This window comes from Colletotrichum orchidophilum (genome assembly GCF_001831195.1).
Source record: "Colletotrichum orchidophilum strain IMI 309357 chromosome Unknown Scaffold_31.1, whole genome shotgun sequence".
Classification (NCBI taxonomy): Eukaryota; Fungi; Ascomycota; class Sordariomycetes; order Glomerellales; family Glomerellaceae; genus Colletotrichum; species Colletotrichum orchidophilum.
The window spans coordinates 317,907-341,496 of NW_019172987.1; the positions used below are offsets into that span (position 1 = coordinate 317,907).

Sequence of the window (23,590 nt, forward strand, 5' to 3'; positions counted from 1 at the left end):
ACAGTGCGCTTTATAAAACAGGTTGCTGGTTATGATTCCCTCCGAAAGCTGACCACGTTCATGCTCTTACAACTTCCTCCAATTCCAAGACCCTAGAAACTTCTGGCAAAACTAGAAATCAAGGCCATCGCTCTTCTTCTGTTGGAGAGCAAACAAACTCGCGAATCAGATGATTTTGATATGACAATTTCCTCACATCCCCTTGTCATAACATTGTCCATGGCGGCCTCAAAGTCATCCGGTGTAACCATGTAGCTAGTTTATATCGCAAATAGCTCGAATACCAAAGGGCCGAAGTCGATGATCTCCCTGAAAGCATTTCATAGTATGCATGTCTTGGAATTTTACTTTGAACAAATACATGCTTCCCACCTAGACGTTTACTAAAATATCATAGTCGCTCGAGATGGATGCTTCGCTTACTTTTGTCGACAGAACAATAAGGCACAGTCTGTTTCTCACGTGGTCAGCTTCCAAACACACCCATGGATGTTGTCAATGCTCTATTAAATAAAGGTTCGCGACCGTGAGAAAAAACAGCCAACATTTGAACAAGCAATCACAGCGGTTCTCCTCTTCAACCTCAACCCTCCCGCGTAATGGGGCGACTGCACATTGTGGACAAACCTGCTTGAGTATTTACGAGTACACCGCTCGACGACGCGTAACAATGACTTGGACCAACTGCTAGACGTATGCAACCGAGGACGACTTATTGTTCTAAAAATCGATCCTACTCCTGCTGTGTTAACTCCCGCGACGACGAAACTGCCAGACGTCCCACAAGCCGAAGAATAATTTTATGCCTTCGCTTCTAAGATTGATACCACTACGACGATGGAAAACCGTTCCCGCTTAAACTTCTTTTTTGCAACGCCTCCAGGGTCTTTCAGTCATCTCCTCGAGTCTCCTTGCTCAATGGAGCTTGCCTCGTCCAAATATTCATCCCAACTTTTTGGCCACCCGTGAGCGGCAGCCCGGCATGTAGATTACGTTGGTCTCCGGAACCGTCTTCGTGGAGATTTTCCCAGTACACAAAGTTTCCCTCCAGTGGGCGGAATGTCACCCCTCTTTCCCAAGGTTCGTCACAGTCAATGAAGGCGCACCATTGGTCGTCGGACGGTGCATCCAAAAGCGGAAAGTTGGTCCCCCCTCCAGTGACATTGACCGCCGACACATAGCCAAAGAAAGAAGAAAGTCGATTACCGCCTAGATGAGCTCTGGTGTGTGCGGGATCGGTGAACCAGTCTGTGTGAAAGTGGTACCGCTGACCTTTCCCGTACTTGACTAGTTGCAGCGGCTCCATGTGATTCTTTGGTGTGCTATAGCCCTGGAAGGAGACTGCACGCTCTTCGATACAGCGAACAACATCGTCCCGCCAAAGACTGGTGCTTTGAGATGTTCGTACGTTGTGCGTGGTTTTTCCACCAGAAGCATCGATAACGCCGGAATCAGTAAAGGTGCCGTTCCTAGTAGTGGGTGTCAGTCAAGGTGCATGGGAGAAAACTGTAAAGCAACTGACGCCAAATCCAAGAGATGAAACCGCTCTGTGGGCGTGATGAAATCGGTAATGTAAATTACAAGAGGTGACTTGGAGATCATGTGGATCTTGTAGGGCGGGTGCGTGCATGTGTAGGAGGATATCGGTTTCTGGCCTAGACATAGCACGGGGGCGACCAGCGCCAAGGCAAAGGCTGCGGTCGTGAGAAGACCAACCATGTTTGTGTCAGTTTTGAATGCGAACAGCATCAAATATTTCTACCAAAAGTCGAGATTGGGAGCGACTTGACTTATGAACTCATCGCGACTTGAGTCCCTTGTCGGACGATCGAACCGGTTGACAGCGGCTGAAACTGAAGGCGTTTAAAACATGAGTTGGCACTCCGCTCTGGCCCAGTCGGTTAGGCCCTCGAGGCAGTCTGGCGGCTAGTCCAGGGATCTCCTCGTCTGATCTGCATCCTAGGTACCTTGCCTTAACTTCAGACGCCAAAATTGCACTGTTACGGGGGGCAGCCCCACAGATTTACCGGGGCCTTTACCCGAATGGCCGGCTATTTGGTACTGAGCTTTACAGAGCTCAACATCGGGCAGGCTGGCGGCACAGGTCTGTCCTGACCCTGGAACCGAGGAAATCGTTGTAAAAAGAGGAAACGGGGGAGAAGTGATGATAACGTAAGTTAGCAACGGTCCAATTGAGTGATTAAATTTAACACATCTTCCACTTGCGCTGGGTGGAGACCGGCGATTTGGCCCAACACAAAACCGAACGGATAACTGTGCCATATCCCAAGAACTGAGCCGGTCCGTGTCAATCTATTCATATGTAATTGCTAAAGTATCGGGTAAATTATTCTGGTGAAGAGATGGCAACGCCAACGCCACACTGTATGTACTTAGCACCTTAGGGTTGGGCTTCCGGACTACATATCTGCCAACAGTAGCATCGTAGTAGGTACACAATAATATCAAAATTTCAAGTCTCCTGAATCAACGCTTGGGTACAATTCGGGAGCATCTGGGGAATAAGGTAAATATGTGTTTGCACACGAGATATAGAAAAGTGGTTCAGAACTCTTGTTGTCATGTACGCAGGTAAGGTAGGGTGGTGTTTTTCAGTGTTTAGGCTAGGTCTAGGTATCTTCAAATGAAAAAATCGAGACACCGCTGTATGAAAGCACGAGGGTTCCGTCGTTTCGCTCGTACTGTGCGGCCGCGTAATCTTCCTCATCTTGATTTTGGGCCAAGTGACTATGGATCATATGGTCCGGTTGCTCTTCGACCAGTGAGCAATTCTGCCTCCCCCGATTCTTTGACCAGATAGATATCCTCGTGTCTGACACCAAATCTGTTTTCCAAATAGATTCCAGGTTCGTTTGTGAATGTCATGCCAGGCTGGAGCAAGACATCTTTGTTCCACTTGTTCAAGTACGGAGACTCATGGGCTGTTTTCGTTTTGGTTAACGACTGAAACTGAACCTGGGTAATGTAGAGAACATACCTTTGATACCAATACCATGGCCTAGACGGTGCGTGAAACCATATCCGTACCCTGCATTCTCGATGACTTGGCGAGCTGCAATGTCAACACTGGCTGCTGTATTATTCGGCTTGAAAGCGGCGGCGGCAGCTGACTGTGCCTCCAAAACGATATCCCACACCTTGAGCTTCTCGGCACGTAGCTCAGAAGCATCACTGAGACCTTCTTCTTCCCTCGGGCCATTCATCCAAGCTTTCAGTAGAGAACCTATCAGAGTAAGAGCCTGTGGCTTTGGTGGATCGATAAAGAAGCTGCGACAGATATCCGAACTATAGCCCAGATAATGGGCACCAACATCGATGACGACCATGCTCTCAGGAGTGAGCTTCTTCCACCCGGTGACAAACCCGCCGTGTGGCAGTGCGCCATGTTCTTCGAACAACACAATGTTGAAGAAGAGTCCAAAGTTGATGGACAAGAGAGCAGAATTCAAAATCTCTGTGACTTGGTCTTCGGTGAGTCCAGACAATAAACAAGGCCGCATGGCTCGAACAGCCACAACAGTCCCAGTGTTCACGACGCGAAGCAATTCGACTTCTGCCGAGCTTTTCTGCTGCTTCACAAGTTCAACTTCCGGCGAAAGACCGACAGTTTGGAATCCAGCAGCGTCCAGTCCTCTGACAATGAAGTCACGAAATATTTCCTCATCAACCATAAGCTTTCCCTGACGACCATCAAAGAGGTGGGATTTAAGCAGCGTGTCGTAAGGATTCCAGTGTTCTTCCCAAATGACAATGTCCAAGTCTTCTTCCCTGGACGGAATTCCGAGCATCCGAACGCGACCTTCTTCGAAGTGAGGTGATAGGAAGGCCGTTTTAGCGCCCACTTGGCCTGACGAAGACACATGAGGTAGAATTACCATGAGAAATGGTCGCTCCTCGGGCTCCCAAGGTTCCCAGTCGACCTGTGAGATGTTGCCATAGTACCTGCTCCAGAGTCAGAGGTCTAGGGATATTGCGACCATCAAAAAGGGAACTTACTGGAAAGTATAGCCGGGTTCCAGAACAAATGCATCAACATTTGACGCAACTAAAGCATGCGCGAGCCGATCTCTGCGCTCAAGAAACTCTCCCGCAGAAATCGGTACGGCGGGGTCGAGGAAGGACAAATCAGAGTGCAGGTTGTCAATGGTACACTGCTGCGCCTCCTGGAATGTCGTAGATACAGGTGACCGCGCATGGGATGTCAGAGAATAGTAGCATGAGATGGCCGCATACAAGAGCAGGGAAGTAACCGTGAACTGCAGTACGAGGACACGACGCCTGGCGTGCCTTTGCACCGGGTGCAGAGGTATCCCCTCCGGATGTTTCGTTGAACCTAGCATCATGTTCGTACCGCAGTCAGTTGAGCAGACCGTAGAAAATCAATGTTCAATCAAATAGCCAAAGACGCGAAGATCATTCTTGCTCCTTGAGCTGAGCGGAAGAGTCAAGGACGATTACACAGGGGAATGAGATGCAGTGCCGAGAAATCGGACGTCGGAGGCTCTCCGACCTCGCGTTCTACCCCTCTACGGGGTACAGCCAATGGGGATCTTTTCCCGGATTAGGAAATTCTCTCCACATGAGTCGTGCCAGGATTACAGCAGCACCGCAGGTACGAGCGTCCATCCCATTATCTACGACATGGGTGTCGATAGCTTGGCCTGGTTTCCCGTCGGCTTACAAGGCCGATGCGGAGGAGAAGAGATAAGCCGTTGGCCGCGGCGTACGCCGTTGTTCTCCCTCTTCGACACATCGGCACCGAATATGAAATGCCGTCAAGTCCTTTGGGGATAAGTACAAAGACCGGCCCGCAAGCAGGCGTCTTCGCTTTCTCGACATTGTGAAACCTGCGTATCTCGGATAGCCTCGATCCGGCTGCTATCGAACAACGGAAACGATACTAGACGTCAGCATGTCTACCGAAGTACAAAATCGTACGGCTGGAGAGGACGAAATCGTCATTGACGAAAAGAAAATTGCGAGTAACGCGGAAGATGGCGAAGTAGACATAATAGAAGGGGAGCCGCAGAAAAACTACTACAGCAGCCTCTCTGTTTGGTTGATGGTCTTATTCTCCGGACTGGCAATTGGATCAGATGGCTAGTATGTCGGGCCGTTACAACCGCTGCATCGCACGCAAATGAGTTACTAACAATGCTGTAGCAACGCCGCCGTCATTGGCAATGTCGAACTACTGCTCGCAATTCTTTATCCCGATGACCTGACGACCGGTATATCCCAGAGACTCTCCAATGCCTTTCTGATCGGCATGATTGTCGGAATGATATTATTTGGTGTCATCAGTGATCAACTCGGCCGCAAGACTGGTGCTATTGCAACGACCATCTTGCTTGTTTTAGGCATCGCTCTGTCGACTGCAGCCAGTGGAACAACTCCCACAGGCATGTTTTGGATGCTCATAATTGCTCGTGGCATTGCTGGCGTGGGTGCAGGGGGAGAGTATCCCGTCTCTGGCGCTGGTGCTGCCGAGGCGACTGACGAAGATGCCAAATTCCGCAAGAGACGAGGTTTCATGTTTGCGATGCTCGCAGACTTATCTTCCAGCCTAGGATACGTCTGGGGAGGGCTAGTTCCGTTGCTGCTGCTTCTGTGCGTTGGCCAGCAGGTTTCAAAGTACCATATCGTTTGGCGGACCTCGTTTGCTTTGGGCATGGCTCCTCCCATTCTCATCTTCTGGTTCCGGATGCGAATGGCAGTATCTACTGCGTATCGAAAGTCAGCATTGCGGAAGCAGAGAATGCCGTACTGGCTCGCCTTGAAACGCTATTGGAGACCTCTCCTCGGGGGGGCTTCCACTTGGTTTTTATACAATTGGATCAGCATTCCGTTCGGAATTTTCAGCTCAACTATCGTATCCAGAGCCAACGTCGAGGAAAGTCTTGTCAAGACCCTTGGATGGGGCGTAGTGATCAATTGTTTCTATATTCCTGGCCCTTTCATTGGAGGCTACCTATCAGACAAGATCGGCAGACGTCAGACCATGGCTCTGGGCTTCATATTGCAAGCAATCCTTGGTTTCGTTCTTGGGGGCGCAATGAACCCTATCCAAGGTGTTTTCCCTCTTTTCGTTGTCCTTTACGGCATATTCTTAACGCTGGGAGAAGTTGGCCCTGGAAGGTAAGGACACTCCCTGTGCTAGTCATGAGTCTTGCTTACTTTCACTGTAGCACCGTTGTTCTTATTGCCTCGGAGTGCTTTCCGACATCCATCCGTGGCCAAATGATGGGACTCATCTCAGCGTTTTCAAAAGCGGGAGCTGCCATTGGTACTCAGGTAGTCCACACCTCACTTCATCCTGATCTGTACTCTACTAAACTAATGTAAAAGGTTTTTACTGCGATTTTGAACACATACACCGATGACCCCTCAAAGGGCAACCAAGTTGCATTTCTTATTGGCTCTGGATTCGCAGTCTTAGGCGCCCTCATTGCGCTCTTCGTCATCCCGGACATATCAAAACATTTGAATGATGATGATGAAGCATGGAAGAAGTATCTATCTGAAAACGGCTGGGAGGCTCAGTGGGGTGACGAGGTAACACGCGACCCATCTGGCGTCATCATGGACAAGGCTGCGTCTTAATGTGTTTCGGCCATCCCTTTATGAGAATTCATACATTCTTGTTGTACAATCAGAGACTCTCTTCTGCAGAGAATGTCGATTGTTTGTACATGTTTGCAATTGGGTTGTGCGTTCAACCTTGTAAACTTCAGTGGGGTGTAAAACATGACTGCAATAAATTGACAAGTCTTCGGAGCAGTTAATGTCTACCTGTATTTCAATAACATACTGAGACTATAGAACAAAATTTGATTCGCCTTGTGCAATTTTGTCATCTGTTGTCAATAAGGACCAGCCGTGGAGGCGATCGTGCGAGCTTCTAAGTCACTTGTGTTGTCGGGGGGATCAGAACAAAAGTGATGCTCCAGTCACTTAATTCGGCCTATGATTTTATATCTTAGACGTCGTCGAGTAGGCACTCAAGGCCACTTGAGCCCAGTCTACAACTTATAACGCAGATGCAAACGTGTATGCCTTGATTGGTTCGAGGAAACACAAGAGCTCCATGTGCGAATTATCATTAGGCGAGAAACTGTCAACAGGGCTTTTGGTTTCAAGCAGAATCTGCGATCAACCGATGCAAAATGTGGCTGAACATCTTCTTCATCTTGATCCGAGGGTTGTCTGTCGTCTCGGCACATCACTTTAATAGTGCTAGACAAGATGCCTTGCCCAATCGATACAATGTGAATTCGAAGCCCGGAGTCGGTGGAGACGCTACTAAAAGCATGGTGCGCGCGCTGGGCGTGTCGGTTGGGATTATCGCTGGAACCAATCAAATTGGAGGTTATTCTCTATTAATCATTCGGCATGAAAGCCGCCTAAAATAGCCTAGCGCCTCTGAGCTCTGCTCTCTTCAAGGTATGTTTCCAACCAACAACTAAAATGCAGGCACACTGCCCGACGGCGGTGGAAGATAACCCTTCTTAATAGGAAAGCATTCACTTTAGTGTAACAAAAGGGCCCCTTGTTCTTCTGACCCCTTATCTTTACACTGTACTTCTTTAACTCCTGTATTCGAACCGGTGCATTCGGTCCACTTGCACCGTAACCACTCCCTGAATATGCTGCACCCACCTCCACGTGTGGACTAACTGCAAGGAGAGCGAGAACCAGTTCAGAACCAGTTCAGAACCAGTTCAGAACCAGTTCAGAACCAAAGATGAATATGCGCATTTCTCATGCGGCCGCGTGTGTCGCTGCTATATAGAGACACACTGAACACCTGTGTTATCTTGGCACATGCACCAATCAGACAACATTTACAGTTGATTTGTTCTCAAGTCATACTTCTGGCTTAAAGTCGCAACTTACGGAGGTAGGATGCCGCGAGATAGGTTCCCCTCCACATCCTCGTCAAAGACAAAAGTTCGATCAAGCACGTTTGGAGCAAAAGTTCGGGCGACTGAGCACGTCAAGAACAAAAGTGCGAGCATGGGGATCCACTCCACCCCCGGGCAGCAAATGACCATCAGGTGCCTCACCTGCGAATCCTTGTCCAGTTTGCCATGAAGACGGGCCAGGGTGTCGCAACCCCGATAGATGGCATGAGTTGGGACGAACTAGCTTAGTCTGGACGGATCGCCGGGTTCGCCAGCACTCGCCAAAGGGTCTCGGCCATATCTTGGCAAGGCTTAAGACAGGACCTTCCCGCCTAGGCATTGCTTGGGACACCCTCTTACCGTGATGGGCCGAGAAGCCGAAGCTCATTCCCACGTTTACATACTGCCTGCAAGAGGAAGCCATCACCAAAACCTTGTTGGCTCCGGGGAATCCTTATCACGGTTGTGGCCTACTGATAGGGACCTTCCTAAAACCTCGTAGCACCTTTTGTGGAGTCGGCGTTCCAATCAGCCGTGCTTGCACCAGGATCACAGCTCAAGTTCCAGACTCCAGACCACCCGGTAGAGCGGCCCCCAATATGACACTGGGACCAGCTCATCCTCCTCCAACGGCTTCAAGGCCTGCAATGGCACAAATGCCGGTCCTTATCACGACATCGAGCCACTTATCGTTGGAGCATGCACCTCCTATCAATATCGAGCCGGTCGTACGACAAGGGTCGCCACTCTGCAACAAGCTGAGGCACTGACCTGAGTACAAATGGACGATATACGCCTCCACCCTCGTCAAGACAGTTTCTCGAAGCTATCTCCTGGTTGACAGACCAACCATCTTGATCTCAGTACCCAACGGGGCTTCTTGACTCTTGTCTTTCCAGCCCTGGTCTGTGCTCCATCATTACGACCATGCCGGCGCCATTGGCGGATGAACTCGTGGTGGGGGGACTGAATCCCGTCGAGGGCAAAGTCGTTTCGGTCCCCTCCCACAAAGCCATCAACGAGAAAGTTAGCATCGATCAAGCCGGCATTGGAAAAGAATTGGAATCCGAAATTCAAGCTGTGCCGGCCACTTTGCCATCTGAGGACGGTAACCACGAAAAAGATGACAACAGCGACGATGCCATCATCGTCACCGGTGCCGACGCCGCCCGTTACTTACTGCCGCTGCGGGATGACTTCGATCCGGCATTGACCTTTCGAAGCATGGTTCTGGCAACAGGTCTCTCGGCTTTCCAAGCCGTCATGAGCCAGATTTACACAGTGAGTTTTGCTCATCTTTTGCCTACCATCTTGAAACTTTGGAAGCGGGCCGAAATCGGCTGACGAAATGCTCTTCCTTCTCCAGTTCAAACCAACCAGTGTCACCATTTCCGGAACTTTCATCGTTCTCATTGGGTACTTTGTGGGCAAAGCATGGGCAAAATTCTTGCCACGCGGCGACAAACTCGAAGCCCGATGGAGAGAAAACAATCCCGAGGGAGAACTTCCTGCACATATCAAGGCCTTGAAATTCATCAATCCGGGCCCTTGGGGACTGAAAGAGCATGCGATCTGCTCCATCACTGCCACGTCTGCCTCCAACGCTTCCGCTAGTATTCAGGTATTTGCAGCACAAGATCTCTTTTACGACTTGCCCCTGAGTGCGACAACTGTCGTCTTGACCGTCATCTCCATCGGCCTCTTTGGCTACGGTATTTGCGGTGTAATGCGTCCCATCGCCGTATGGCATGTTGACGCTGTGTATTGGAGTACACTTCCGACTGTCAAAACGCTTCAAGGACTTCATTGGCAGGACTTGAAGAACTCCAAACCCCTTCGTTGGTTCTGGTACAGCTTTGCCGGAATGTTTGTTTACGAGTTCTTCCCTGCATACATCTTTCCGTGGCTGAACTCGGTTTCCATTCCCTGCCTCGCTGCGATGAACACCACAGGCGCAAAGGGCGCCATCCTCACAAATCTTTTCGGGGGTTCTATCAATAATGAAGGTCTGGGGCTGTTCACCTTGTCTTTTGACTGGCAATACGTAAGGAAACCAATCCCTCGTCAAACTGGTACGGTGGATTGAAGGCTGACACGTTTGGGCACCAGATCACTTCTTTCTACACATCCCTTCCTCTGACTCTGCAAATTCACTCTGCCGTTGGATACTTCATCTGTTTTATCGCAATGATCGGGATCTACTACACAAACGCTTGGGATGCAAAGTCGCAACCTTTCATGTCGACACGGCTGCGGTCCGAGGATGGGTCTGCGTATCCCACTACAAAGGTTTTCTCTGGTGGTGTGCTCAACCAGAGCGCTCTGGCCAAATATGGCATTCCCAGGCTTACAGGAAGTTTCGCGTACGCTATGTTCATGGCCAACGCCGCTGTAAGTCCCATGAACCGATTTCACTTATCAGTCTCACTATACCTATACTGAACAAAAAAACCATTAGATTGGCGCCTTGGTTGCCCACTGCTTCTTCTTCTGGGGAGGAGACGTCAAGAAATCGTACCAGAGTGCAAGGAGTGGGAGATACGACGATCGCCACCATGAGCACATGACCAAGCATTACAAGGAAACGCCATGGTGGTGGTATGTTATTGTGCTTGTCATCAGCTTTGTTCTTGGTCTGGTCGTCGTCTGCACACAGAATGTCACCCTTCCGGCATGGGCATACGTCGTATCGTTGCTTCTCGGAATCTTCATTGCGCCGTTGGTAAGCAGCCTGCGGTGAATTCCTTTTTCTTTCCTTATCAAAAGCTAACTAATAGCGTCCAGAGCACCATACTCTACTCTCGATTCGGTAATGGAATTGCAACCAACAACTTATCAAAGATGCTGGCAGGTCTCATCCTTCCTGAGCGTCCCATTGGCAACATGTATTTTGCCGCTTGGTCGCACAACGTCATCGCGAATGCTGTTACTCTTTCCAACGATTTGAAAATGGGAGAATACCGTAAGTCCATAATTTTCCTTGGAATCCATGATAGTATGCTAATGTGACCGGCCAGTCAAAATTCCTCCTCGAGTCATGTTTATCACTCAAATTTATGGCACCATCATCGGCGGTTTCATCAACTATGCTGTCATGATCTCGATTGTGAATAGCAACCGAGAACTCCTCGTCGACAGTGATGGAAACAGTTCCTGGAGTGGTGCAACGATGCAGTCATATAACACCAACGCCACATCATGGGCACTTGCCAAGTACTTGTACAAGACCGGTGGCAAGTACTCTCTCGTGCCGATTGGTCTGGGTATTGGCTTCGGCGCTGTCATAATCCATCGCATAATTGCGCATGTATGTTCTTGAAGGCATCCCGATTGCTCTCTTCCCTCGTTAACCTGGCTTTATTTAGTTTGTTCCCAAGATCCGCGGTTACTCTCTTTACGAAGTCAACTTGCCGCAGCTCTTCCAGTATGCGGGCTACATCCCATACAATCAGTCCCAGACTTGCGTGCTTTTTAGCTCGGTCCTCAGCGGATTGTTCGTCCAATTTTATCTCCGCAACTACCGCCCCCGTATCTTCAAGGACTACTCGTACCTTGTGACCGGCGCATTCGATGGAGCGAGTCTGACTGTACTTTTCATCTTGTCTTTCGCAGTGTTCGGTGCCGGCGGTCCCTCCGTTCCTTTCCCGACTTGGTGGGGTAACAACGCGGACGGTAATTATGATCATTGCCCGTCAGCTGAGTAAACGCTCAGCAGGAGATTTCGGCCTCTATTTGGGCATTCTTGCAGTCAGGCTATTGAGGCCGACATTGTCAAATGGCCTTGTCGCGTGTTGTGGGTTGTGTTAGACGGTTTAGTCTGTACATCAGCAAAGGCCTTTAATAGAAGCGGCCTATCTTTGTGATGATTGTCGGTCATACGATGGACTCGTCAAGGTGACTGGGTTGGTGACATCCCGGAATCCCTCACATAACATAACACCACACCTGTCTTAAGTCAACGTAATCAATTTAACTACTTCAACTACATAGCTTTAATAATGAAAAGATGAAGTTAAGGCATGGCAGAGTCAGTAGGCTCGATATACTGAAGAAGGCGCTGTGACTGTATTGAAAGAAGAAAATGAGTTTTCAAGAGTTGTATCCCTTCCGTTTCTAGATACTTACCGAGTTACTGGTCAATGAAAAGAAATCCTATGGCATATTCCCCCCCGTCATTCAAATCAAAATGAGGGCGATCTTTGCTCAATCAAGTCACCAAGGGCCGTTCATCAAGGAAAGTTGCCGGTCCCCTATTTACAGAGCTAGCTACAACGGCTATGACGGTTTCGTGGTCTTCTCCATCGTAAACCCTCATCGCAAGATATATCAATCCCTTGCTATTTCCCAAGCTTGAATATGTAGTGGTCACATTACACACCACGTGTAGCTCGCGGTATCGTCTCATCTTTTGTTATACTCGTCTTTCGCTTCTTCACTTTTCCTTATTGTGCTTTGCTTCTCGTCGCCAAGAAATAGCATCGGCGATGGTTTTCCTTGTACTCTTTGGCTGAAGTGCTGCTTGCGAGGAAGCTAATTTCAAGCTTTGTCGACTCTTCGGGTTCGCTGACCGCTGTTGGCGACAATGAAATGTCTGCTAGTGGATTTGTACAACCGCCTAGATGCCTAGCTCTATGCTGCTCGTTATGAGGTCGTCAGTCTTGGGGATATGTGGCTCAAAGCACAGACTCATTGCTCAAAGTGGTGGATCTGTTGCTCCAAACCGACGGAAAACTGGGATCACGAGTCTTATATTTAAGCTCATTTTGGGCAGTGATCCAGACCATCAGTAAATCCAACGATTTACTTGTCTTTTAAACTGTTTTTTCGAGTGTCTCTAGAAGCGTTGGAAAGCTTCCGGCAGACTGTTATCACCATCTGACAGCGGGCTTACATGCGAGAAGCGGCTGCTGAAAGTTAGGCCATTAAACGAGAGAAGGTTTCGTTGGAAGTCGTGCGAACTCAAACCGTAGTGACCTCGAACGCCGGCAGTCATGGAGTAAGAAGAGCTTTGGAATGTCACGTTTACTCGATGTTTCCCTCTCTCCTGTACAACTCCTTATCGGCATACGGCAGTCGATAGGGTCTGCCAGCAGGGGGTTAACTACTGTACGGAAGCTAACCCGAAAATTGAAAAGAGGAGGGAAAAGGGCACTAGATGTGAAAGGGTAAGCGACCATGGCAATAATTGAAGATGAGAGATCAAGTCACTAAGGTAGCATACTGTCTTTCTCACCAGCCACCTCAAGTGCAAATGAGCATCATGGCCATGTGCGGTACAACCGTCCAGCCGTCTCTCCACCGCACCATGCCTCCTCAGGCTTGCGTGCTGTTGCGGACACACGGAGCGGCACAGTCCGCCGCGGGCCGGCCCTCGTTACCCATGTCGAGTCGTGATCCGCACCGGCAGGCGGTGCCCTCCAAGCTGAAAAAAGTCTGCCCCTGAGCGAGGAGATAATAATCAGTGCAGCATTCGGTGGTCATTCTGAGTCCGGCTTCCAACAGGGAGTGGGAGAAGCCCGCGAACACCCAATTTGGAGATGCTGTAGCATCCGATGTGCTCGTAAGCGGGGAGGAAAGCCGTCTTCCTGGCAACGCTTCTCGTCCCATTAGACCTGGTGTGGAAGACTTCTACCCGCTTGTTGCCGCCGCAAGTGAAGCCGAGATCGTTGCCACATCCCATGTTGCACTCATCCATGCCGGTGCTCTGAGCAGATGAGGCCAGCTCTTGGCCGCACGGGCAGACTGTCCCCTCGCCCAAAGAGAAGAAGGGATAGCCGGTTGTGGTGCAAAGACTGCCACACTTGTGCATCGACATGTCCTCCTTATCAACACTATGGCCCCTTGATAGAATGCTCTGCGAGGCGTCTTGTTTGAAGCACCCAAGGCTGACTGACTCAACCAGCAGCATTTAGTCAAGCCTGAACACGTCGATGGCTTCATAACCGCCGCAAGAGTTGGAACTGTTTCCATTGCACTTTGTCTGGCACTTGGAATCGTCCAGGAGCTGGCTGTACATCCGTAAGCGCGTGTCGCACAGGCACTTATCACCCCCATCCAGACCGAAGACGTTGAAGGACTGCGATCGACAGTACACTTTGCACTTGAGCAGCGTCATTGAGGACTCGAGACCGACCTCGTCAATCTGCAGGACCGGCTCTTCAGATGTCTCCACGTTACGGGCGTAGCAGCCGAAGCGCCAGTGCCCGGGGATTTCTGCGCCCGTCGCGAGGAAGTCTGGTGTCGGGGTGGCGCAGTATGTGAGCCCCGTGATGAGGTCATCCGCACAGCTCTCTCGGGAAACGGAGGGGTTTGCGAGCACGAAAGTGTCGAGGCTGGTGTGGTACCGGGCGAGGACTTGAGCACAGTCTTCGCCCTCTCTCGCATCGTGCCATGTTCCACATCTAGTTGTTGTGTCGTCGGCGAGGATGGCTCCGCTCGGAGGTTTGACGACTTCCGACACGAACTCGGGGTACGTTCGGTTGGCATCGTCGCTGGTTCACTCCTGCTCATAGTCACCACCGGGGGGCGAGATACAGATGACGCTGCCGACGGTCTGAGATGCAAATTGGAGGTTCCCACAGCCCAGCTCGATCCAGGGATTGAGATCGCGGATGGTCTCCTGGCTTAGGCCCGTGGCGTCCTCGACAGCGACGCAGTCATCAGTGGCCTGGACCTTGTATTAGTAACATTGATAATATATTAGTCTAAAGTAAAAATAAAAACTGAATCTAAACAAGTTATTAAAAAAGGGAGGTTATATCTAGAGTTGGGGAGTGAAAATGAGTAAAGAGAGTCTTTTCTAACAGAAGGCAATTTCTATTTATTTACGTTACAGAAATATATTTTAGAAGGCACACAGCTTACTTCTTTTAACTACCTTCTCTGCAAACTTGGTCATGGGCACGGCCTCTAAGACATCGAAAAGCGCAATGTCGGCCTTTATGTCCCGTTGGACCCAGTTCCGTATCTCCATGGCCACGAGGGAATCCACGCCGTACATGTACAGCGGCCGGCCAGGGTCCACCTCAGAAGCTGGGGTCGACAAGATGTTGGAGACCTTGTCGACCAGCCCGTCTATCATAGCGACGACGGCGTCGTCCTTGCTCGCGGCCTTCGTGATGCGTCTCGGCAGCGAGGCCACGACCGACTGCGCGGCATCTGTCCTGTTTTCGTCGCCCGTAGGGGCACTAGAGCGGATTGCTGCCAGAGGGGCGAAGCGCGCGTCCATGGTCAGCCAGTCTGGAAGACCCAGGCCTGCGGCCTCGAAGGCGGCGGCCGTCGCGAGACCCACGCTGACCTGGGCAGGGAACTCGTCCGCTGCGGCAGGCGACGTGTGTCGGCGGTCCAGCAGCCGGCGCCGCTCCCCGTTGATGATGGCCTTCATCAGTGCCAGGAAAACGGGCTCTCGGATGCCGAGCAGCTCCTCCCACTTAATCAGGTCGCCGGCGGTCCCCGTTTCAGCTAGCACGCCAACATCGCGCATAATACCCAGGTCAACAGCGCATGCCTGCAGGCCCAACGAGCGGCGGTGGTGGGCCAGTGCGTCCTGGAAGGAGTTCGCCGCGGCGTAGTTGGCCTGGCCGCGGTTGCCGATGACGCCCGAGATGGACGAGCACATAATGAAGAAGTCGAGCGAGCGATGCGGCCCGAAATGCTCGTGCAGGTTCCACGTGCCGTCGATCTTTGGCCTAACCGCGTCAGTCCATCTGTCGTGGGTCATTTGCTCGAATATGCCGTCCTTCAGGACCATAGCCATCTGGATGACGCCCTTGATTGGCGGCAGCTCCTCGCCGCAGCGGGCGATGGCGGCAGCCAGTGACGCCTTGTCGGCGACGTCGGCGGCGTACGCCTTGACGGTGACGCCGCCGGGCCGGGTAGATAGGGACTCGACAATGGCTCTGGCCGATGGCTGCGTCGCCCCCGAGCGTGAGATGAAGGCGATGTTGCGCGCTCCCGAGTCGACGAGCATCTGGGCCAGGGACCGACCCAGACCGCCGAGTCCGCCGACCAACAAATATGTTCCCGACGGACCGAGCCGTAGGGCCGTCTTGGGGTCTCTTATGACGGGCACGGGCACGTCGCCATCCTTCTCCAGCGAGAGCACAATCTTGCCGCGGTGCTTCCCACTCTGCATGAGGCGGAAGGCATCCTTAACCATGTGGACGGGCATCACGGTTAGGGGCGTCGGGGCGCGCAGCACGCCCTTGCGGACGAGGTCGAACGTGTTGCGCCAGGTCTCGGCCATGAGATCTGGCTTGTGGAGGAGTACCTCGAGCAGAGTGAAGCAGGTGAAGGTTGTGCCGGCAGCGAAAGGCGCCATGTCAAGGCGCGTGTTCTCGCTGACGTCGCGGCTGCCAATCTCGACAAACGTGCCGAGGGGCGCAAGGCAGTACTGCTTTTCGGTTAGTCAAAGATCAAAGGAAAAGAAGACACTAGAAAGAAAACAGGGTACATGCCCAAGATTGGCGCAGAAGCTCGCCGGCAAGTGAGTTGAGCACGCAGTCAACGCCGCGGCCGCCAGTGACACGTTTGATGCCCATGACAAAGCTCGCATTGCGCGAGTTGAATATGTGCTCCTCTGGAATGCCGTACTTTTCCATCACGAGCACCCTCTTGTCTTCTGACCCAACCGTCACGTAGATGTCGAGACCCAGATGCTGGGCCAGCTGGATGGCCGCCTGTCCCACACCGCCGGCAGCGGCGTGAATTAGCACCGACTGACCTGGACGCAGCCTAGCGAGGTTGACCAGCGCGTGGTAGGCGGTCGTGAAGACAACGGGGAATGACGCTCCCTCCTCGAACGAGATACTGTCGGGCATTTGAGCGCACATAATGTCGACGGTGCGGGCCACGGTAGCGTGCGAACCGTAGACGTGGGCGCTAACGCGGTCGCCCTTCTTGACGCTCGTCACCTTGCTTCCTGTTCTCAGCACGACGCCGGCGCCTTCGTATCCCAGGTGAGGGTCGGCAATCAAACCCATGGAAATCATGACGTCTCGGAAACTGTTTGTTTTGGGACACATTTATCAGAAACCGAAGCACAACGCGCATGTGTATCAAACACCATGATATCGAATGCTGCGGGGGACTCACTTAACTCCGGATGCCTTGATCTGGATCTCAACCTCGTTCTCCTTCAGTTCGCCCGCGCCCTCCTGGGGCCCGAAATGCAGAGTTTCCAACAAGCCGGGCTTGGAAATGCCAAGGGCCAGTGAAAAGTCACAAGTCTTCATCGACTCCAAATGCGTCCCGGTGCCGGCGTGGGACGAGACCTCGGCGTTCAGAGTCTGATCCTCAAATACTCGGCTCACCTTTAGCAGCCCGTCCCCGTCTTCGAGGAACTCAGTGTCTTGGGTAGAGCTGGCCACGACCCTGGCGGCGAGTTCCGGCCCACGGTGCAGGGAAGACGCAGAGAGGTGCAGCACCTTGAGATCGAGATTGCCGAGTTCCCTCCTGGCTACACGCAAGGCGCCGTCAATGACGGATGCCGAAGGGCCGCTCAGCGCCGTCAGCCAGAGCAGGCTCGTAGCCTTCACAATCATGCCCTGAACAAGGGCGAAATCCGAGCCGGACAGGCTTTCCATGAAAGGTCTGTTCAGCTCCAGCAAGCTGACGACAATGTGCTGCTGCCCCGAAGAGATTTCCGTCGCCAGCTCCGGTGTCCAGGCCGCGGCACTGGCTCTCAGTCCACGACTTTCGAGAATCTTGACCAATTCCTTGGAAAAGGCCGGGACAGAGGCGTCAGTTGGTGCCGGTGGCTCGACGATCAGCACCTTGTCTTTGGCAGAAGCGGTGATGGTATTAGTGTCGCCCTCGTTGGCGGACGGAGTTCTGGCGTCGGGGGTATGGGAGTCTCCATCCGCAACGGCTGCTGCAGGACCAGCGAAGAAAAGACTCACCGGGCCGGTGTCATCAGCAAATACATCAACTCGGCAGTCTTGGGGCATCGGCTCGCCCAGTCGCCTGTAGTCAAAACCGCAGATCAGACGGCCACCTGGCTTGACATGCTCCAGAAGAAAAGGGAGGCTCAATTGGTCGTTGATAGACTCCCTGCAGCTCTGCCCCAAGATGATAAGGTCGAATTTGACCTCGGCTGCCTTGCCGGGCTTCAGCTCCAGATATTCTCCGCCTGCGCCATCGGGCAGTGAACTTGCTAGGCCGGCGTATTTCGTCCGTTGCGGCCCGCTCAGTGCGAGACGTCTTGATACTGCTGCTGCTGTATTACCGCTGTCACGAGTCTCGGACTTTCCAGGTAGAAGCTCAAGTATGGTGGTATCCGGAGACTCGTGAAGGATCATCTTCGCAACCTGTAGTCTCATCAGCAACGCGGACTTTTCTTCTTTTCCTTCCACGTCATTAGTCGTGAACCATGATAGTATCATACCTTTTCTAGCTTCTCATTTGATGTTTGGCCTGCGTTTGAAACAACACTGCTCAGCTCCTCCTTTGTGAGGAGACCGAAAGCGTGCTCCCACTGCGTCAAGTAACACAATGCCGGCGAAGAGTCCGACCCGTCGCCGGCGCCAGCGCCAGAGCTCGTGTCAGCTGCGATCTCACTGGTAGACCGGTAGCCGCGGATGCTAAGGTAGCGCTTGGACAAGGCCTCGTCAAACATATAGATCTCGGACTCGATCTCCCCGATGCCACGTCGTTTCGCCCTCGAGAAGCCCTTGACTGGGGTCCCAATGTCAAAGGGGACGTCGGCAGATATTTCAAACTCCTGGATGAAGACGGGGATGTAAGGCCTCGTCAGGGGCTTGCCCGGGCCGTCATAGTAAGCCGCAAAGGGGGCCGAGACAATGGAGTCCAGAGTGGCCGGGTGAATAAGGTGCGTACGTCCCGCCCGCCCCGTGTTGAAGGTCTCGCCCGGGTCGCCAATGGTCAGGTCATAGACGGATTCGCCCGGCCGGAAGTTGATCTTCTGCATGTTTCTGAAAGTTGCGCCAAAGTCAAGACCAACATTGGCGAGGTCCCGGTAGAAGTCTTCAATAGCCAGCTGGTCTACGCAAGCGTCCGCCGCGGCCTCGTACTCGGCGAGACAAGAACGAACAGCGGCGGCCTCTTCATAGCGGACCGCCGAGCCATGGGTGTTGTCCCCTTCGTACTCGATTCGCATGAGGCCGTGGCAGTTTTCGCGCAGAGGCATGTCAGCCCCTCCCGAGGACGAGATGGTGAACTCGAGCCACGCGGCCGGCCCCGAGCTTACAGTCCCCAGCAGGTGGGGCCTGGTGTGCAGAACGAACTCAGTGGGCTGGTCTTCGTTGATGATGGCCGCCGACTCGATGGACACGTCGCGTAGCTTAATGGACCGCATCTTGCGCCCGGCATCGGCCAACTGGCGAGCGCCCTCCAGGGCCATGGCCACAAGACCGGCCCCCGGGTAGACTACGACACCGGTGATCTTGTGATCCCGTACCCAGTTTTCTTCGTCGAGACGGAGATAGCCACGCCAAACGTGCTCATAAGGGCCGACGGAAGGCATGGGGGCCCCCAAAAGGCTGTTTTGCGGGTGAGGCCTCATGTTGTGCTCGCGGCTTATGCGCGGGCTGGCGTCGAACTTGTTCGCGTGCTGCCACGGGTATGGCGGCAAGTCGGTAAGCAAGGAACCGCTTGACCCGTCGTTGTTGACCTTTGAGACGTCAACCGGGGCACCGGATGCAAAGAGGTTTCCGGCCAAAGACAGCGCCATGTCCTCGTCGTCCCTACCCCTTGAAAGAGAAGACAGGTACTCCACGCCCTTGATCCCGCTCGCTGCGAGGATGTCTTTGACGCTCTGTTTGAGGGCCGCGTGGGGTCCGATCTCCACCAGCAAGTCGATGGTGTTTGACGACCCAGCAGGCCCGTCGGCAGGGCGGACAAGCTCGCGAAGTGCGTCCGAGAACAAGACAGGCGAGATAAGATTGCGGCCCCAGTAGAACGCACCGAGGGCCTCGGGGTCAATCTCGGCGGCATCGACGCTTGACACCATGGTGACCTTGGCGCTGCTGTCTCTGTCGCCGTCCCGGAGCCCTTGGCCGGGACGGATGTGCGTCAGCGACTGGACGTATCCTGGGTAGATTGTTTCCATGTGCTCCGAGTGATAGGCCACGTCAACCTTCAACCGGGCGACAAAGACAGACGTGCTTCGCAGCTTTTCATGCAGCTGCTCGATCCCGGATACGTCGCCAGATATCGTCACGTTGGACGGCGAGTTGACGCAGGCCACCGTAAGATGCCCGGCCGTGACATCAGAGATTAACTGCTCAGCCCTCTCCCGCGAGCAGCCGACAGCGAGCATGCCTCCTTCTCGCTGCGGCTCCATCGTGGCGAACGCAGCGGAGAACTTCCCTCTGAGGTAGGCCACCTCCATCGCTTCCCGGGCAGTAAGAGAGCCCGCGCAATACGCGGCGGCGATCTCACCGCTGGAATGACCCACGACCTTGATCGGGAAGACGTTCCAAGACGCCAGGAGATCAACAATGCCAATCTGGATCATGGTGCACAGCGGTTGGCTCAGATCGGGCGACTTGATACGGCTTGTTTCCGAGGGCTTTCGGAGTTCTTCGGCGGCGTCCCAAGGACAGTCCAGATCCGTGAGATAGCCCTGGCACTTTTTGAAACTGGATTGGAAGACGTCGAATTCTTTGGTCCATCATAGTTAGCATAATTTTCGACGCATTTTTGAATCCATACCATAAGACAGGGTCGACAAGAGATTCTAGGGACAGATAAGACGTGGCATATTGATATCCCAACTGCGCTACTCACCAAGTAGTCTCAGACCCATCAGGGGCCACTGGGCGCCTTGTCCAGTAAACACGAAGCCAATGCGCGGAGCAGCGTTGGACCTGACGGCGCCGTCGCTCGTCAGCGCGCGCAGGCCAGATCGTAGGGCCGTCAAGTCGGCTGCAATGCAGAAATTCTTCCACGAGAAACGCGAGCGCTTGTTTCCAAGGGTGTACGCGAGACTGGCGGCGTGGGCAGCAGATGCTTGGGGGTGTTTCTCCTTGTCGCCAAGATAGGCTACCAGTGACTGGGCCACGCGCACAAGGCCGTTCTTATCCTGGCTGCTGAGGACAAAGAGGCGTTTCTTTTCGGCCGCCGCGGATATCGGGCCAAGCTGCTGATGCTGCCGAGGCGCGCCCTCGATGATGGCATGCGAGTTCGTCCCGCCGACGCCGAAGTTGTTGATGCTCACCCGCCGAGGACCCTTTATCCTTGGCCACGGCATCAACGCCGTTGGGATCTCGAGATTCCACTGGCTGAACGGAATGTTGGGATTCGGCGTGCGGAAGAACATCTGGGGCGGAATGTATCCCTTCTCAAGAGCTAATATGGACTTGATGAGTGCCGCAACGCCAGAAGCGCCCTCCAAATGACCAATCTACGAAGTGGAGAGTAAGTTAGTGAAGAGTGACTGATAACAGTTTGATGGGTGGAGAATGAGGAGCTCGTACGTTGGGCTTTACACTGCCAATCATCAGTGGTTGCGAGCTGCTAGCTTTTCTACCAAGCGTCTCGTAGATTGCCCTCGTTTCAATTGGATCGCCGGCTTTAGTACCGGTTCCCTATAGCAAAGATGATAAGCTTTACTGGCACCATAAAACAGATTAGTTCAGGTGTGTTGAGAGCTTACGTGGCATTCGACAAACTGCGTGTCACTCATGTCCAGCTCTGCCTTTTGGTAGACCTCTCTGATAAGTGATGCCTGCGACTCCGAGCTGGGCATCGTAAAGCCTTGCGTGAACCCATCCGAGTTGACGCCAGTGCCACGAATGATGCCGCGGATCGGGTCGTTGTCTCGGATGGCATCGTCTAGACGCTTGAGGACGACCATGCCGCAACCCTCGCCGCGGGCATACCCGTCTCCCGAAGCATCGAACGACTTGCAATGACCTTCCGGCGATATCATCGTCATGCCGCTAAGGTAAATAGCGAACTCCGGGTTCAACATGAGATTCACGCCACCGGCAACGGCCATGTCGGTCTCGCCGGCCAAGAGGCCCTGGCACGCCGTGTGGATCGCGACGAGACTGGAGGAACAGGCCGTGGCCACCGTCATGCTGGGGCCCTTCATGTTATAGAACCACGATGTACGGTTGGACAGCATTTCCGTGTTGATACCAAGCGCAGAATAGCGTGGTGACGTCTCAGTGTCCCGCGCGATGGAATCTCTATAATCGGACGAGGAAGAGCCAACATAGCAGCCCGTCCGAGAACCCGACACTGCGTCAATGGTAAGACCAGCGCTTTCTAGAGCTTCGTAGGTAACCTCCATTACGCAACGCTGCTGCGGGTCCAAGGCCAAAGCTTCACTCGTGTTGATGTTGAAGAAGGCCGCGTCAAAGGCTGTCACGTCCCTCTTGAGAAAATGGGCTCCCCTCGCCGAGATTGTTTGAGGCTTGTTGCGCCCAGGGTGGTGGAAAGCATCCGTATTCCATCTGTTCAGAGGGAGGGAGTTGGTGTCTACCACCGGTGTATGTCAGTCTTACGATGGCAAGGCCTGTTGGTGCCTAGCATCTTCTACAACATACCTCTTTGAGCTAACAGCAGCTGCCATAATTCTTCTGGAGAAGAAACATCATCGGGGAGGCGACACGCTAGCCCGATAATAGCGACGGGAGATGGCATGATGAAGACGGCCGTCAAAGGAAGCTCGTAGTGATGACGAACGGATGAGGAAGGGAGGGGGAAAGAACCAGGTTGTAGCAGGGCAGTGAGATAACAGATGATATGCTACGGACTGCAAGCAGTAAGTGGCAGGAGTATATATCCCCCTTGGACCAGTCATTCTATCCGTAGCAACACTTTTTGATGGGTTTCAAGGCTCAACGTTTCCAGTCGTTGGCATTGTGGTACCTTGTCTGAACAGTCAAGAAGCTCTGCGCACGCAGTATCCTATTGTGCAGGGGATTGGAATCCAGAATTATGCCACCTTTGTTTTGAGTACAAGCAATTACTTCACCATCTACATTTTCCTAAATTAATTCAAACCCCCCGTAAATAATTAGAGTTTATATATTTCTTTCTACCTTGGAAGACTACGACATCTCGAAGCATGGACTGGCAGTTGACAGGGGAGTAAACGGAAACTGACGGACACGTATTCACCGCTGCCGTTCAAAGGCCCGTATCAGAAGTCCACAGAGAAGCTCCACAGAGAAGCTTTGTGGAGAAATGGAGCCTCTCTGTGGAGAGGTGGAGTTTCTCTGCGGGTTTGCCAATCCACAAGTAGGTTACTGCCACTCCCCTTGGCACACGACCCTGGAGACAGTAGGACGCCGTCCGTCCCGATATTGATGACCCCTGTATATCTCGAACGAATCCTTTCCTATGGCCACCCCTGAACATCTCGGATGAACCATTTCCTACGACCACCCCCATGAGGTCTCAAGTGTCCCCACAGAATGTAACCCATGCCAAAGGGTTTCGTTAACTACATTCCACTTGAATAATGCCGACGGCCCGGCTGGAGACCTCGGGATGGGACTTTTGTTATTGGAAAGCATGATACTTTGCCTGGCGCCTCTCTGGAGACAATGGACTCCGTCGGTCTGGAAATATGGCGCAACTTATTAGTATCAGCGGCCTTTGGAGAACTTCTGAGAGTCACACGGATGTATATTATAGTATAAGAAACTTTAATATGTCCTTTGTCGGTCCTTACGAGCTGCTTTTATGTAGTA

At 52.7% G+C, this 23,590-nt stretch overlaps 5 protein-coding genes across 5 annotated transcripts; 2 read left to right on the forward strand and 3 right to left on the reverse strand.

Annotated features, from left to right (window-relative positions):
• Positions 1–889: 889 nt before the first annotated feature.
• CORC01_04722 (2OG-Fe(II)oxygenase superfamily protein) lies at positions 890–1,719 on the reverse strand (the record flags this gene model as incomplete). Its single annotated transcript, XM_022616369.1, has 2 exons — positions 890–1,469; positions 1,523–1,719. 2 exons carry the CDS (start codon positions 1,717–1,719, stop codon positions 890–892), a joined length of 777 nt encoding a protein of 258 aa, XP_022477220.1.
• Positions 1,720–2,748: 1,029 nt separating this feature from the next.
• CORC01_04723 (metallopeptidase family M24) lies at positions 2,749–4,364 on the reverse strand (the record flags this gene model as incomplete). The annotated part of the gene is made up of 3 exons (XM_022616370.1): positions 2,749–2,942; positions 2,999–3,963; positions 4,018–4,364. The coding sequence occupies 3 exons, from the start codon at positions 4,362–4,364 to the stop codon at positions 2,749–2,751; spliced, it is 1,506 nt and encodes a 501-aa protein (XP_022477221.1).
• Positions 4,365–4,933: 569 nt separating this feature from the next.
• CORC01_04724 (major facilitator superfamily transporter) lies at positions 4,934–6,624 on the forward strand (the record flags this gene model as incomplete). Its single annotated transcript, XM_022616371.1, has 4 exons — positions 4,934–5,124; positions 5,185–6,159; positions 6,210–6,315; positions 6,370–6,624. The coding sequence occupies 4 exons, from the start codon at positions 4,934–4,936 to the stop codon at positions 6,622–6,624; spliced, it is 1,527 nt and encodes a 508-aa protein (XP_022477222.1).
• Positions 6,625–8,852: 2,228 nt separating this feature from the next.
• CORC01_04725 (OPT oligopeptide transporter) lies at positions 8,853–11,629 on the forward strand (the record flags this gene model as incomplete). Its single annotated transcript, XM_022616372.1, has 7 exons — positions 8,853–9,206; positions 9,292–9,969; positions 10,035–10,316; positions 10,384–10,647; positions 10,710–10,887; positions 10,943–11,232; positions 11,291–11,629. 7 exons carry the CDS (start codon positions 8,853–8,855, stop codon positions 11,627–11,629), a joined length of 2,385 nt encoding a protein of 794 aa, XP_022477223.1.
• Positions 11,630–13,833: 2,204 nt separating this feature from the next.
• CORC01_04726 (beta-ketoacyl synthase domain-containing protein) lies at positions 13,834–22,535 on the reverse strand (the record flags this gene model as incomplete). The annotated part of the gene is made up of 10 exons (XM_022616373.1): positions 13,834–14,326; positions 14,426–14,592; positions 14,803–16,317; positions 16,424–16,928; positions 17,019–18,232; positions 18,310–20,546; positions 20,673–21,288; positions 21,362–21,472; positions 21,541–22,370; positions 22,439–22,535. The coding sequence occupies 10 exons, from the start codon at positions 22,533–22,535 to the stop codon at positions 13,834–13,836; spliced, it is 7,785 nt and encodes a 2,594-aa protein (XP_022477224.1).
• Positions 22,536–23,590: the final 1,055 nt, after the last annotated feature.